General features: G+C 44.1%; 1 protein-coding gene across 3 annotated transcripts in view; it reads left to right on the top strand.

Moving 5' to 3' along the window:
* The window catches only part of sgsm1a (small G protein signaling modulator 1a), a 23,388-nt gene extending 9,817 nt beyond the window's left edge, over positions 1 to 13,571 (top strand). Inside the window, exons 3-24 of one of the 3 annotated variants that reach the window (XM_046842256.1) lie at positions 17 to 179; positions 398 to 553; positions 714 to 781; positions 1,413 to 1,558; positions 3,134 to 3,271; positions 3,550 to 3,674; positions 4,515 to 4,582; positions 5,148 to 5,311; positions 5,425 to 5,554; positions 5,961 to 6,078; positions 6,775 to 6,839; positions 6,985 to 7,130; positions 7,830 to 7,958; positions 8,058 to 8,240; positions 8,403 to 8,471; positions 8,779 to 9,798; positions 9,929 to 10,050; positions 10,150 to 10,232; positions 10,324 to 10,433; positions 10,523 to 10,619; positions 11,035 to 11,202; positions 11,297 to 13,571. In XM_046842256.1, coding sequence (XP_046698212.1) covers positions 17 to 179; positions 398 to 553; positions 714 to 781; positions 1,413 to 1,558; positions 3,134 to 3,271; positions 3,550 to 3,674; positions 4,515 to 4,582; positions 5,148 to 5,311; positions 5,425 to 5,554; positions 5,961 to 6,078; positions 6,775 to 6,839; positions 6,985 to 7,130; positions 7,830 to 7,958; positions 8,058 to 8,240; positions 8,403 to 8,471; positions 8,779 to 9,798; positions 9,929 to 10,050; positions 10,150 to 10,232; positions 10,324 to 10,433; positions 10,523 to 10,619; positions 11,035 to 11,202; positions 11,297 to 11,385 — 3,557 coding nt within the window. In that variant the 3' untranslated portion in view covers positions 11,386 to 13,571. Of the gene's footprint in view, positions 1 to 16; positions 180 to 397; positions 554 to 713; positions 782 to 1,412; positions 1,559 to 3,133; positions 3,272 to 3,549; positions 3,675 to 4,514; positions 4,583 to 5,147; positions 5,312 to 5,424; positions 5,555 to 5,960; positions 6,079 to 6,774; positions 6,840 to 6,984; positions 7,131 to 7,829; positions 7,959 to 8,057; positions 8,241 to 8,402; positions 8,472 to 8,778; positions 9,799 to 9,925; positions 10,051 to 10,149; positions 10,233 to 10,323; positions 10,434 to 10,522; positions 10,620 to 11,034; positions 11,203 to 11,296 lie in introns of all 3 variants that reach the window. The other 2 variants (XM_046842255.1, XM_046842257.1) reach the window with 2 other exon arrangements.
* The last annotated feature ends 2,326 nt before the right edge of the window (positions 13,572 to 15,897 follow it).

Raw genomic sequence — 15,897 nt, 5'->3', positions numbered from 1 at the left:
GTGTGTGTGTGTGTAGCTGCTGTGGAGGCGTGTATGCTACACGGGCTAAAGCGAAGAGCCGCCGGGTTTTTGCGCAGCAACAAAGTAGCCGCTCTGTTCACTAAAGTGGGGAAGAGTTTCCCTCCGGCTGAGCAGCTCTGCCGCAAAGCTCAGGAACTGGAACAACTACTGGAGAACAAGTGAGAGTGTATACACACACACACACACCCACACACACACACACACACACACACACACACACACACACACACACACACACACACACATATACTGTATATACACATTCACTCATATATACACACAAACACATGCAGACATGTAAAGCACTCTGTTTTTAATCTCTTTCTGTGTGTGTGTGTGTGTGTGTGTGTGTGTGTGTGTGTGTGTGTGTGTGTAGAAAAGTTCAGATGGGCTCGTGCAGTGAGACGTCTCGTAAATTGCCCCCTCGGCTCCCTGGTTTCTCACCCCAGGTCTCTCGGCACCTCTGGATCCGCACAGCTCTCATCGAGAAAGTCCTCGACAAGATCGTCCTGTACCTGGTGGAGAACAGCAGGTGATGGACAGAGAGAAAAAGAGAGAGAGGGAGAGAGTTTTGTTCTTATGAAAGAGAGAATGGTAACTGGATAGATTGGTGGGTGTTGTTTTGATGAATGGAGGGATGGAGGGATGGATTGGTGGAGGTGTACTGGCTGATAATGATGTGATGATTTCAGTAAGTATTATGAAAAGGAGGCGGTGCTCATGGACCCGGTGGACGGCCCCATTCTCGCCTCTCTGTTAGGTGAGCTTCTCTCCCTCCATCTCTCCATCTGTCTCCCCTTATCTCTCCATCTACATTGGGTACAGACTTACTGTCTGTCTCTCACTCCATCTCACTGTCTGTTTCTATATTTCCCCTCTCCCCATCCCTCTTTCATCTAGCTCTCTGTCTGTTACTCTGTCTCTCTTTCATCTGCCTCTCCCTCTCCATCTGTCCCTCTGCCCATCTATCTCATTTCATCCCTTCATGCCTTTCCCATTTTTCTCCACTGGTCTTCATCTCTTCCCTCTGTCCACTTATCATTTGTCTCTCTTCCTCTCTTTTCCACTTCTATCTGTCTTTCATTTTCTTTCTTTACATCTTTTTAAATCTCTGTTTTACTCATCATCTCTGTCCACCTTTTTCTCTGTGTCTCTCAACCACTCTCAGTGCCTTTTCATCTCTCTTTCAGTCTCAGTGTCTCTCGCTCTCGTTCGATCATCCTCCGTCCTTCTTTCATCCGTCACTTAAATCTGTTTCACTCACTCCCTCGTTCCCCTCCGTGCGTTCCATCTATCTCTTTCTCTCCACCTCTTTTTCTTTCTCATTACCTTCCATCTGTCTTATTTATCTTTCTTTCAACTCTCTTTCTCCCCCTCTCTCCTTCTCTCAGTGGGGCCGTGTGCACTGGAGTACACTAAGATGAAGACGGCTGATCATTTCTGGACTGATCCCTCAGCAGACGAGTTGGTGCAGAGACACCGCATCCACAGCGCCCACTACAGGCAGGACTCGCCCAGCAAGAGACCTGCGCTGTGTGTGAGTGACGTCGCACAACTCGCACAAAACTACACAACACACGCCGCCGTGTGTCCGTGTGTCACTCTGGGGTCATTAGTGCTGTAACATAAAACCCTGCTGCAGATCTGTGTGTGTGTGTGTGTGTGTGTGTGTGTGTGTGTGTGTGTGTGTTTGTATCGTCCACAGCCCTCAGGCAGACTGTAGAAGAAATTTAGCTTCTGTTGTTTCTTGTTAATACACACACACACACACACACACACACACACACACACACACACACACACACACACACACACACACACAAATTAGTATTTAAACAGAGCTGAAGGCATGTGCAGGAAAAACAAGACAAACAATGGCTAATAATTAAATAGTGTACGGCGCTGAGTGACATGCTAGCAGCTGATAAGGTCGTGGTCTTGGCTAACGCAATCCAATCCTTTTCCTCGATTTCCTGCTTTAGGGAACAATCAAGTCTCATTAAATACCAACATTCCTGAACCGAATCAGTTTTCTGCAGGCACTCAGAATCTCCAGCCCGTTACCCCCATTTTTGCGGACCCACCCAAGCATAACGATGACGTTCCACATTCCACATTTCCTGTCGGCTCCAGTCTTTTGGGAAAATGTGATTTTGCAATGCATCATGTTCAATAGGGTTGAGGTTTTCCACACACTTCTACCCCATGTAAAGCAGATCTTCATGGAGCGGGATATGTGCAGTTTGTGTCATGATGGAACAAAACTATTTTCCATGTGATGGGACTGGTCCGGTACAATTATGAGCTTCCAGCTTTGTGGTAACAGTTCGGAGAAGAACCACATATGGGTGGAAAAGACGGGTGTCCCAATACTTTTGGCCAGAGTGTGCATTTATACACCATAAAGGTTTGGTTTCATTTGATCCTTTAATAAACATAAAGAGAAATAATCTACGGAACAAAGTGACAGAGATCGTCTGTGTCTCTGGCCACGCCCACAAAAACTGTCTCACTCCGGTGTGGACATAGGATTAAGACCTGTGGCCATGGCAACAGGACACGACACACACACACACACACACACACACACACACACACACACACACACACAGACAGACCTGTTTACAGAGTCAGACATGGGCAGTTGCTGATTGAGACCAATCTGTGTCACCATTACATTCTCTCTCTTTCTTTCCTCTCACTCTCTCACTCAAGTGCTGAGTCATTCTGAAGTAAGAAATGATAAAAGATGTGACTGAGTGTGTGTGTGTGTGTGTGTGTGTGTGTGTGTGTGTGTGTGTGTGTGTGTGTTAGGCTGAATATGTATTATGAAATTAACAATGGCTGCATTGGAGCCACTGGAACAGCTGCCATATATATCACCTACCTTCATTGCTTTCATATGGACCCCCGAGTGCTGCTGGATTCTGCATTGTGATTGGTCAGAAGGGGTTGATTCATTTTCTGTAATTGCGGAGACGATGAGGATTTATGGAAGGAGTCTCGAGTGTCAGTGCATCGTAACATCGGAAACAGGAAAGGCCTCAAAGTTGTACTATACTATATTATACTATATATACTGAAAGGTGTGTGTGTGTGTTTTTGTATACAGATACAGAAGAGACACTCCAGCAGCAGTATTGACGAGCGTCCGTCCCCATCCCCCTCAGCGAGGGACTACGTGGAGTCCCTGCACCAGAACTCCAGGGCCACGCTGCTGTTCGGCAAGAACAATGTGCTCGTACAGCCGGTAAAAACACACACACACACACACACACACACACACACACACACACACACACACACACACACACACACACTGATTGGTCCGTCCTGAAGGTACAGTATTGATGAGATATTGATATTGACTGAAAGAAAAATCAGCTTCAGGGTGGTAAAGCTTTACGGTGCCACCCGGACACTTTCTCCAGCAGCGTTCATCATATCTATCACTTTAGCTGCACCATCTGTCAGGAGCGCGCAGTCTCTCCATCACGCCCAGAATGATGAACAATGTTGTTCGTGCAGAGAGACGACATGGAGGCCATCCCTGGATACCTGTCCCTGCACCAGACGGCTGACACCATGGTGCTGAAGTGGACGCCCAATCAGCTGATGAACGGCTCTGTCGGAGATCTGGAGTACGAGAGGAGGTATAGCTCGCTAGACCATGACCAGAAATAATCAGGAACTTTACAGGCTCATCAGTGGGAAATCAGCGGAAGCAGAGGTTGTTTAGGATACAGGATTATATTCAAACAGTTAAACCAATTTTGATGGCCAGCCTACTTAAGCGACACAGAAATGCACTGCTAGCTAGTGACTAGCTATTCGTTTAGCACTTATTCTCCACAGCAACAAATCAACTCGTAATTTCAGGTTGTGGAACGAACTTCCACTCGATATCCTAACAGCCGGGGGCGCTAGCGGTCTTCAAATCATGTCCTAAAGACCTACATATTCCAAAGATTCCTAAAATTAGCATTTTTTAAGAAAAAAAAAAGTCTTTCAAACTTTTTTCTTTTTTACTCCAAAGATATTTATTGATAGAGCACTTTGAAAGCTGCTCTGGATAGTGGGGCGTCTGTCAAATGCCGTAAATGGAAATAAAAAAAGGTGCAGGCTTGTGCTTATTATTATCAATAATAAACGCAGACGTATTACAATTCTATTCATCTCTAACGTGCGCGTGGGTTTTTCCTTTGTGTTATTTATGAAAGCTGGCATGTGTACATGCCCAGGGCTTGTGCTGAGAGATGAAACCCATTTGTCAGGGTCCTCAGACTCAATGTTTCTTCAGGTTCTTCTGCCAAAAAAAACGTTGTACACTTTATATTATTCAGGAGCGTTTTCTCAACGCTACACATTACCTTTTATACACAATCGCATCATTTTCTCGTCTCGTCACCGCTTCAGTTCAGTTTTCTCAGAGGATCCTAATGACGTCTTCCTGATGCTTAACTCGTTATTTTGTGTGTGTGTGTGTTTTGCAGTGTGTACTGGGACTACGCCATGACCATACGCCTGGAGGAGATTGTGTATTTGCACTGCCATCAGCAGGGTACGTTACAGCGTCGCAGAAAAAATCTTCGTTTCATTAAACCCCCGAGCTGCTCGAGGGGGTTTCACGCCAAACGCAATTACTGCGACACGCACCGTATTAGAAGAGTCCGGTATGAAACGCGTGGGTTTAATTAAACCCCCTGAGTCACCCTTTTAAATCCTCATTCATCACTGTACAAACTGATGCGAAAAGCCCGTGAGAAGTTTTTTTTCTTTCCGTTGCTGTAGCAGCCTGTTTTTTGTCCTTTCTCAGCCTCGATCTGTATAAAGACAAAATATAATGTTAGAGAAAAAACTCAAAGCATAGAAAAATCTCGGGTCGACGGCCAATGCGACCAGCGGAGAATAAACCGAAAGAGCGGTGCTGGATCGAGTTTCAGATGCTGCCGGCCACAGCGTTTCTTTGGAGATAATGTCATTCAGGTTGATCTAAGCAGTAGATCAGGTTAGAGGTTCGTTATTAAATCTCACCCCATCAGTTCCGCTCGTCAACTGGAACGGACTTGTGCTGGCGGTGGATGTACGGCATATCATGTGTTTGTGTGTGGGTGGGTGTGTTACAGTGGACAGTGGTGGCACGATAGTTCTGGTGAACCAGGATGGCATCCAGAGACCTCCTCTGCGTTTCCCACAAGGTGGCCATCTCCTGCAGTTCCTGTCTTGTTTGGAGAACGGCTTGCTGCCTCACGGTCAACTCGACCCCCCGCTGTGGTCCCAAAGAGGCAAGGTGAGCCGCAGAACATCCCGTTTCTCCTTTCTTTTAGCAAAAAAATCTGAGCGGGATAAATACCGCCTTCGGGTCATCCATCTTCTTTACATTCTGCTTTCCACTTCCTCCAGGGTAAAGTGTTTCCCAAGCTAAAGAAGAGAGGAGTTCAAGGGTCAGTGGACTCGGTCTCGGATAAGGAGGAGGACGAAGCCACCGATTATGTCTTCCGCATGATCTTCCCCAGCAGCCAGCCTGAGCTCGGTGTGTGTGCGTTTATGTACAATAAATTTATCTTTTATAATGACTTTCACTCTTGTGGCAATGCTGAAATGTTTTACAATCCAAACAAGAGATCAGAAAGATTATCCAACAGATATGTGAGGGAGAAGAGCCTCAGGCAGTGTGATGAGTCACCTCCATTATTTTCCTATAACAGCACATCCCTTAGTTTTAGTTCTACATTTACAAATAAAGCACAGTGTGTCCTGAAGATCTTCTCATGTCTGACACTGGAGACTCCTTTCATACAGCTGTTAACATAGACATAATAAGATGGTATCAGAACGAGTGCATTCATTGAAACACAAATCTGTTTTGATCATGAGATGGCAGGCGTCATTACATGAGCAACCATATGCTGATTTTGGTGTTTGATTGTGCATTCCAGGCGGTTCAGAGCCGATTGAGCAGGGGGTAAGCATCTGGCATCCAACAACAAGGAAGTCCTCGTGTTCTCAGGCCAGCTTCACAGATGGAGTGTCACCGAACAGCTGCAGCCACGAGAGGTACCGCTGTAGATAAAGGATGCGGGACATTTCATGATGTATATCAAAGCCGACTCTATAAATGAGCGTATATCGGGAGTAAACTCAGTCTAGTATCGTCTTGTGGTATCAGTGCTTTCATTACTAAATACTGAGAAAAACGTATATAGCTATATAACTTTACTTTGTCATCGAGCTCTGAATTCATTTGTGCAACGAGGTTTTTCATTAGCAACAGCCTGGCGCTCGTCGTGACACACAATTTCACCACGAGAGTTCGAGTTTCATCAGCGATCATGCAGCGGGATCACCGGGGCCTCAATTAAACTCTGACTGCTATTTGTTCAACCTCCAGCAGCAACTTATTATTATTTTTTTTCCCGTTCTCATTCCCCCCCCTGTGCAAATGGCCGTGTTTTCCAGAGTGATGAATCCGCTACTGAGGCCAAACATTTAATCATCGCCGTGGGCTCTAAACATTTATCTCAGGCGCGGCATTCGAAACCCGGGCCGTTCTCCTTTAAAAAAAACGTGTCCTCTTTGCCTGTTTCAGAAAGAGTCATGATTACAAACATCACGTATTTACTCCGAGTTTATTGCTCTACTTTGCCCCTAGTGGGGCATTAGTGCATTTCTTATTGCCGAGTTTTCGTTTCTAGATTCCAAATCCGTGTGGTTGTATAATGCTATGTGTCGATGGTGTCATCTGTTCCACAGAGCTCCTCTAAAGCTGTTGTGTGACAACATGAAGTATCAGATCATCTCCAGAGCATTCTATGGCTGTACGTGCGAACGAAGACACTTACACATTTACAGCATCAGTACTTTTTTTGTGAACTACCATGAGCATTAACATTATTAAAGTAATAATCAAAATGCTAATGAAACTCTCTGTCTGCGACGCTAACGACCCTCCGTGCTGTTTAGGGCTGGCGTATTGCCGTCACCTGTCCACCGTGCGGACACACCTCTCTGCTCTTGTCAACCACACCATCGTAATGCCCGATGTGCCGTGCGACGCGTCCGGAGGTCTGGCCGCCCCCGTGTGGCGAAAGTTCCTGCAGGACTGCAGTGTGCGTAAATACAAACATACAGCATACACACATTCTCATATGTACACTCCAGGATTGAAACACTGTGTTACGCTGTTTGCTTTGTGGGACATTGGACACTGGAGACTCCTTCAATAAACGTCTACTCTAACAATCATGTTATATGTTATCAAGTGCATTCAAATCATCAGCTCCGCTACTGCCATTGAAAGTTACTCGACTCCCCCTGAACCGATCGGACGCTTGTTCCCATGTGCTCACCGACACACTCAGTCCCTCCTGCTTTTTTAACACATGCACATATTGACGAGGCCCGGGTTCACTACGGCGTGAAAGCGATCCCGGATCAGCATACGCAGCGTGGTCGGCTTGCCTATGCATATTTATCACCTCCGAGCACATCGCCATGATTAGTCACACACACACAATATGTGCTGAATGATTAATGCGGGGCCTCTGGGACTCTGAGTGCTGTCTCGAAACGCCACATGTCGTTTTTATGAGCGCTCCGAACCATGCAAATTTATGTGCGCGGGTCAGATCGGGGATGGAGATATCGACTGTGTGAATTTTTATAAAGCTTTCTCACAGATTCCGTGTTCTGATCTTCATTATATAATCTCGGGAGTAGACAGATGTTTAAACCAGACTCCAGTACGAACGGATGAAAACCTTGTGTCTGTTTTTTTCCATGCTAATCCGATGTGCTTCTGTGTAAAGGCGTACGATGAGCAGGAGCTCTGGCGCTTGGTGTATTTTGGAGGAATTGAACCCTCGCTACGTAAGGAGGTCTGGCCCTTCCTGCTGGGTCACTACCGGTTCGGGATGTCGGAGAACGAGAGGAAAGAGGTCAGTGTCTGGATGTGTGGCTCATGTCACATTTATTCTATCTGACCCTGCGTATCCTGCTGACCCCTGAAGTCCTGCTGTTCCTGTCGATCTCTGCAGGTGGACGAAAAGACGCGGGCGTGCTATGAGAAGACGATGAGCGAGTGGTTAAGCTGCGAGGCAATCGTGCGTCAGCGGGAGAAAGAGCAGCACGCCGTGGCCTTGGCCAAGTGCTCGTCTATGGCCAGCATGGACAGCAACAATCCAAGCATGGTGCACCGTGACTCATCCATCAGCAACGAGGTACGCACTGTAGCACGCACAAACACCACCGTCACCACCACACTGACTGTATGCTGAGCATGACTTATATCCTAATATAACCCTGACACCTGGTGGCCACACACTGCTTCACACTGTCAGCACACTGTTCTTCATTCACACTCATAACTCCTTTTTCTTTAGTCGTCTCAGAGCTGCAGTTCCGAGAGGCACAGAGCTCACCTGCAGAGTGACTCCAGTGGCAGTACACAGGTAAATCATCTGACATTCATCTGCAGAGGTCCTGCATGGCCTCACCACTAATCATTCAACAGCTTACGATCCAGTGCAACTGCTATTTTTGCCGGATTGAGTAGAAATACAGCATCGGAATGTCTGAGAAACACACTTAACACTTAACACTCCTAAAAACACTCAGACCTTCTCCTACTTCTGTGGCGCTTAGTAGTCTGTAGTTGGGCTGAATGGAATTGGTGCCGGTTGTTGGAATGTGCATGTTCTTTGCAACAGTATCACTTCTAAACAGGTATTCCCCCCATCCCCACACTGTCCCTGCTAGTTCTTCTCTTCCCAAAGACCCTTCCCCTGGAGTAGTTGGCTTCCCTTTGGTTTCATCCTCCAGGTGTTCGAGTCTGTGGACGAGGTCGAACAGATCGATGTTGAGCCCAAAGACGACGAAGTCAAACCCCTCCCCAAAGTCTCCAACGGCTCAGACTCTGGCCACCCATCTTCCAGAAACTTCTCTGTCACCTCCGACTCTTTCAGTACAGAAGACAGCAGCGCGCAAGAGATGAGCTCCAAAATATCCACCCGGGAAAGCGCCACGGAGGATCAAAAGATGGAGGATGCCAAAACTGCTTCAGATGTGGAAGCGCTTGTTCCAAGGAGCTCAAATGCAAAGAAGACTGAGAAAACTGATGATCAGGGTGAAAAAACTGAAATGAAACATATGGATGCCTTGGGAGACAATCTGGAAAAAGAGGTGTCTGAGAAAAAAAACAGGGTGGAAGCAGGAGATCTGTCAGAAGCTGTAGAAGGTACTGGACATCAGGTGGTAAAGAAGGATGAGTGTGGAGTAGGGGAGCAAAGAAGAGGCTCCAAAACTGGATACAATCCAGAAGGTTTAAAGACACCAAAGAGCAAGACATTAAACACTTCTACCTTTAGAAAGAATGACGAATACAAGAAAATCCAAACAGGCCAAAAGATGACAGGGAAAGAGTCAATGACGGACACCCAAAGTTCAACTCGGGTTAGGGAGAAAGGTCAGGTGGAGGCGGTCAGGAAGAAGGTCACGATGCCGAGCGCTCCTGTGGTAAAGGAGATCGTGGTGCCTGTTGTGTTTGAAGCCTTCAGCATGCGTGAAATGAGCAAAGACACGCCAGCAACCGACTCCGACGAATCACCTTCAGCCATCGAGATGGAGGAGATCCCCGTGGCCCGGCTAGTTGGAGTTCAGGAGGGCAGTGAGGCGCTCTTGTCTGGAATGCAGAATCTCTACCCTCAGTTTGATTCGCATACCGTCGACAGTGAGCAGAGCTCCAAAACCTCTCCGGTTCCCACAGGATCGACTTACTCGGTACATGTCTTATTTACTGCTATTGAAAATGTTTCAAAAATTGTTTATTTAAGGTAATTCAGGAATATCGGAATGTTATCCAGATACGATGCATGTTACTTGAACGTTACTTGCTACATGTTTGCAGCAGGAGCTCTTGGACCTGTACACTCTGAACCTGCACCGTATCGACAAGGACGTGCAAAGGTGCGACAGGAACTACTGGTACTTCACCCCGGCTAACCTCGAGAAACTCCGCAACATCATGTGCAGGTGGGGTTCCGAGACCTGTGCTAGAACTCGAGCTCATACCTAATTCATTTTTGCTGTGTCAACAAAGCATTTATTTATATCATTAATGGTCGTTCACAGCTACATCTGGAAGCATCTAGACATCGGCTACGTGCAGGGGATGTGCGACCTTCTGGCTCCTCTGCTGGTCATTCTGGATGACGGTAAGGGTGTATAATATTGAAATTGGTTTTTCGGGGTGGTGGGGGGGATTATCACGTGTTTTCATTTGCTGTTTTATTGTTCTCGATTCAGAGGCTCTGGCCTTCAGCTGTTTCACTGAAGTAATGAAGAGAATGAATCAGAACTTTCCTCACGGTGGTGCGATGGACACTCACTTCGCTAACATGAGATCCCTCATCCAGGTGAAGCTGCGATTACAAAAAAAACCAAAAACAACATTTTAGCCCTTAAATTGTGCTCCCTCACATTTTCGATGTATCCATCTCTGCAGATCCTGGACTCCGAGCTCTTTGAGCTGATGCACCAGAACGGTGACTACACACACTTCTACTTCTGCTACCGCTGGTTCCTCCTGGACTTTAAACGAGGTAATGAAAAATGCAGCAAATCCAATATTAAAAAACAGAATATGACTGTGTCTCCCGGCAGTGTCAAATAGTTTGTAGGAAGACCGTGAACCAGCAGCTAATGAGTTTTTCTTACGTCAGCAAGGAGCAGGAGTTTGGCAACCGTGGCTTCTTCTGTAAAACATGAGTCATACTTTTCCTTCGAGAGTCTAACAAGGAGATTTTTGAGATTATTAAGATTAGTCCAAGACGGTAAACAGAAAAACGATTAAACAGTAGTTGAAATTGGCCTCTAAATGATCGATCAGCTCCCCCTAGTGGTGGTCGTTTCACCTTCCTGAAATTTCCAGTTGATTTCAATAGGGGTCGCTGAAAGCAAACAAACGGGTGGACACTCTGTAAAAGGTGAATTGAAGTTGCTCTTTTCTGTCTGCAGAGCTGGTGTATGACGACGTGTTTGCAGTGTGGGAGAGCATTTGGGCTGCCAAGCATGTCTCCTCCAGCCAGTTCGTCCTCTTCATCGCTCTATCCCTTGTCGAGATCTACAGAGACATCATCCTGGAGAACAACATGGACTTCACGGACATCATCAAATTTTTCAATGGTAACAGAAAAGCTAGAAACGCGACTACGACTATCAAATCCTACACACTTTGAAGTTGGTTTAATTTGTGTTTTTTTTTTTTTTTATCTTTTAGAAATGGCCGAACATCATAACGTGAAGCAGATCCTGGAGCTGTCACGAGAGCTTGTTTGCAAAGTGCAGATGCTTATCGAAAACAAATAACACACAGATGAAGAAAGAGAGAGAGAAAGAGAGAGAGAGAGAGAGAGAGAGAATTAATGCCATTCCATTGCCAAAAAAGGTCCCTTGCTGCATTAAACCCCTGACAGGGTACCACCATGTGAAGCTTCCAGGTTATTTAGCTCATGAATTATTTATATCTGGAATCAATGTATTTACATTTTAAAGGCAGATGCTGCATGTACATGAACACTGGTTGATCTTTTGCTTCATCCTGACCTGGATTAGAAGATCCACAGTCTATCCTGGGAACAATCCACCCATCCATCATACTCACATATTCCAGCGGGCATCTTGGTATAATACGAGCATTGTATTGGGAGGCAGATGCAAACCAAAGGACAGTCACATGGACAGCATGCAAACCACACACACACACACACACACACACACACACACACACACACAGAGCTCAGGATTAAACTGTGGAGCCTGAAGCTGTAAGGCAGCAGCACTACCCACTGTTTCCGGGTGTCTTTTACATCCCGAAGTACGAATCTAATGGAAGTGAGTGATAACAGGCATCGATTCTACTCCCTCATCACACATTCCCAGTCATTAAAGAGCCTCCAGCCTCTTCGGTTCAGTTTGTTTCCTTCCTCAGCTGCACGTCTGTTACCAGCTTGTGTGTGTCTCCAGTAACGTCACATTATGTTAACGTTGGTGTCAGTCTGTGTTTTGTCAGGATTTTCAGTTTCTCTATGAGAAGCAGCTCACACTTACTTCGCTCTCTCTCTCTCTCTCTCTCTCTCTCTCAGCACTGTGTTACAGAATCGTGTTGTCATTCACAAAATCAGTACTTTTCCCCCCTGACGCTGCTGTCAAGTGTTGCATTTGCTCACGTTCGTTGTTGTGAACCACGTTTTCAGATCGAAGCCTCCGCAGCAGCAGGGATTTCGTTTCAATTCTAAGTCACATGCCAATGCTAAGTCACTGCAAGTCATCAGACGTCTGCTAGTGCCTTGCAAAAGTATTTTGCATCTTTTTTTTTTTGTTGTTGTTGTTGTGGGAGACTGAAATCGTGATTATGCACCACGACTAAACACTAACCAGTTATTCATACGGAAACGGGAGGAAAAAGCATTTGCAAAAAGTATTAACCCCCCCAACGTGAAGTGTCACGTGATCTCAGTTCTCCTGTCCCTGGAAGAAGTTTGTTAGAGGACATATTAAATACCGTGAAGCCAATCCAAACATCAGACCGGATAGAGAGGAGATCGATCGGATAACGACCAAGTGGCTAGGGGTAACCTTGAACACGATGCTACCGCCACCATGTTTCACTCTTCCGTCATCATTTTGTATACTGGATTGAAATCACTTTTTCTCGGTTTCAGGATGCAACACTTTAAAGCCCTGTGGTTTTTTTTTGTTTTCTTCATGAGGAAAATTTGCACCTAAAGAAAATAGAAATCAATATTCTACATTAATAATATAGAGAAGTATATATATATATATATATGGAGATTGAGTTTTTATTCCTTAATGGAAAATATATTAATAATAAGTAGAAAAAAAGTTTTAACCGTCCTGTTCTAGTCTATATTTTTGCATTCGGAAGCAACTTACCATCCACAGTGTGGCCTTAACTGTGTTTCTGTGTCTGTATGCTCCAGTGGTGCTGTCAGAGTCCACGTTTAGGGCAACGCTTTCACGTCTGCCCTCTGCCTTTTATCAGTTCATTACCTTATTTAAGAGAAAATGCCTGTCAGGGTTGGATTTTTAAAAATCAGTCTCCAAATATTGGACTCCAAACTACAGTCAAATACACCAGACCAAATCACCCAAACTGACGAGCAGGAATTACAAGGGCGTGTCGTAAAGCCGTTTGCTGTTGGCCGTGTCTGAAGAACTGTATAGAATCCGATCTAAAATCGGATCGATTTTCTCCACTAGTGCAGTGTATTTCATCAGCCTGAAGATTCCGCTTGTCTATGAGCGTGGCACGTTGTCATGTTGCTTTGGATATTGCTGGAAATAAAACAATGTGAAAGCCGCGTAGCTGCTTGATGACTGTGTAAACGTCGATCATTTCTATGTCTTGCTTCGAATGGTTTATTTATTCATTTATGTTCATGGCTCCTGCTTTTTTTTTCCGCCTTTGTATGTGAAACCCGCACTTGTTCAATGGTGGTTTACGATTAAATGATAAATGTGCCTCGAAATAATGACACGGCGCTGATTTTCTTATTCATTCTGTTTTATATAGTGATTATATTGTGTGTGTGTGTGTGATTATAGTGTGTAATATACCTGCATATTACAATGAGTGGTATTCATGGGAAATTGATGCCTCATATCTCAGCTTTGGAGTGTGATATTCAGACCAAACCTGCACCACTGTGTATGTCTTGACCTCCCAAATCAGCAGTACAAAAATAAAGACAAATCAACAAAGTCAAAAATTCGACCTACAAAAAAATTTTTTTTCTGGTGAAATTTTTGACTTTGTCTGTGACTGTGAACTTCTCCAAATGATATGAAGCCATTTACAGAAATGCACTTTGTTTTGATTTATCAGTCTCCAAAGCTGAGATATGAGGCTATGAGTTTAACATGTTAGTCAATGGAGTTACATAAATGTATGTACACAAAATCAACAACTCATATCTCAGCTTTAGAGTATGATATTCAGATGATTCTTGGATTCTTGGTCTATGTCTTGACCTCCTTATCCAACACTGTGAATATGAAGAAAATCGGAAAAGGTCGAAAATTTTGCCCCCCAAAAATGTAAATTGTAATTGTAATATATTTTTTTTTGGGTGAAAATTTCAATTTTCTGCAAACTCCCCCAAATTACAAATTACACCTTAGATTAATGGAGGCAAGACATTTATTGAAATATGATTGGTTTCTCTCTATCCCTCTCCAAAGCTGAGATCTGAGGCTCCAAACTACAGATAATTGCATAATATATTCAATATAGAAAATGCTTTGAATTTAATGCCTCAGATCTCAGCTTTAAAGTGAGATATTCAGCCCAAACCTGCATTATTGAGTAAGTCTTGATATTCTTAATTAACCACATGAATATGAAGAAAATCAGAAAAAGTCCAAATTTTCACTCAAAAACCAGTGAGAAAACAGTGTTTTTTCAGGTGAAAAATTTGACTTTCACAACAATTTTCCAAAAGAAGAAGGAGAATCAAGACATTCACAGGAATGCACTTAGATTCACGCTTTCATTCTCCAAAGTTCAGATCTGAGACTTTAAGTTGAACGAATTCTACTTAATAGAGTACATGGTGTACATTTTCACAGGTTCACTGTGAGCGGCATAAATGAATATTCAGCATATTCCTCCAGCACTTGTTGAGAAATGTAGCTAGTTCGGTTTATATTTTATTGATAAAAAAATATGAATATAATAATATATTTTATAAAAAATGATAACAGCAATAACAGTAGAAAAGTGGGTTTAATAGTAACAGTAAGGTCGGTTTATTGGTGAGTGCAGGTGCATTGTGCAAAATTCAGTCAGAAGTCATGTATTAGAAAATCTCACATTTGCTGCCTATGTGGTTGAACACCGTGGCTATGTGGAGAAAACAGAGAGACCGCATGACGTCTTGACTCATCTTGCATAATAAAGTTCAACCATGTAATTTAGCTTAAGCCAGCTTCAGCTATCAGTAGTAGAGTCTAGTATTTTATAGATTTTATAGAAACTTAAGTAAAAATCATATAAAAAATATACAAAAATAAATAAATGAGAAGAGTAATAGTGTCACAGGCACAACACACTGTCAGATAATAAAGAACACAGGAGAATAGGTGCAAGATCTAATGCCCAAATCACACAGGAAGTAAGATGTTTCGATTAGAGCATGAGCTTAAGATGCAGGCAGGATGAGACTAAGACAGGAAATTCTATATAAAGAAGTATTATGACATAAATATAGTTTGAGAAAAACGAATAAAAGACGAGAGCTATGAGAAATAGGAAAAGCGTTTGGAGAAAAGTGCTGGTGTGTTAAAACTAAAGCCCTGGTTTGTAAAACAAACACGTTTCTAGGATGATTGCAGACAGAGGAAATAAAAACCCAGACGATATTTGAAGAAAAGGTGTGAATATTGTGGGGGAGATGATCTGTTGCATTGTCATTTGCAAAAATGCACAGTCAGGGGATTTTTTGTGTACATGTAAATTAGAATTGTATGGACATAAATGAGACTTCCTAGAAAAAGGTATAAATCTACCAGAAAACACGTATTATATGCCATTGCTGTGAAGATGGTTTTCTCCTGAGAGCTCAATGGGACGGACCTGAATTGACTGCAATAAGTGACCTTGTGACTGGAAGACGTCTTCATTTGGTTTGTTCATGTATTATTTGACGTTTTGCAGGCTCTTCTCCACCTGCTCCCTACTCCTGCACCACCCTCACACACTTCTCTGACACACCAGACTTCCTCATACAATACAACAACTCATCTCCACCCTGTTGTCTGCGTTCTCTAAATCCACAAACACACAATGCAACTCCTTCT

Source organism: Silurus meridionalis, chromosome 27 (assembly GCF_014805685.1).
Source record: "Silurus meridionalis isolate SWU-2019-XX chromosome 27, ASM1480568v1, whole genome shotgun sequence".
NCBI classification, from domain to species: Eukaryota; Metazoa; Chordata; class Actinopteri; order Siluriformes; family Siluridae; genus Silurus; species Silurus meridionalis.
This window is presented reverse-complemented; position numbering and strand designations above follow the sequence as displayed.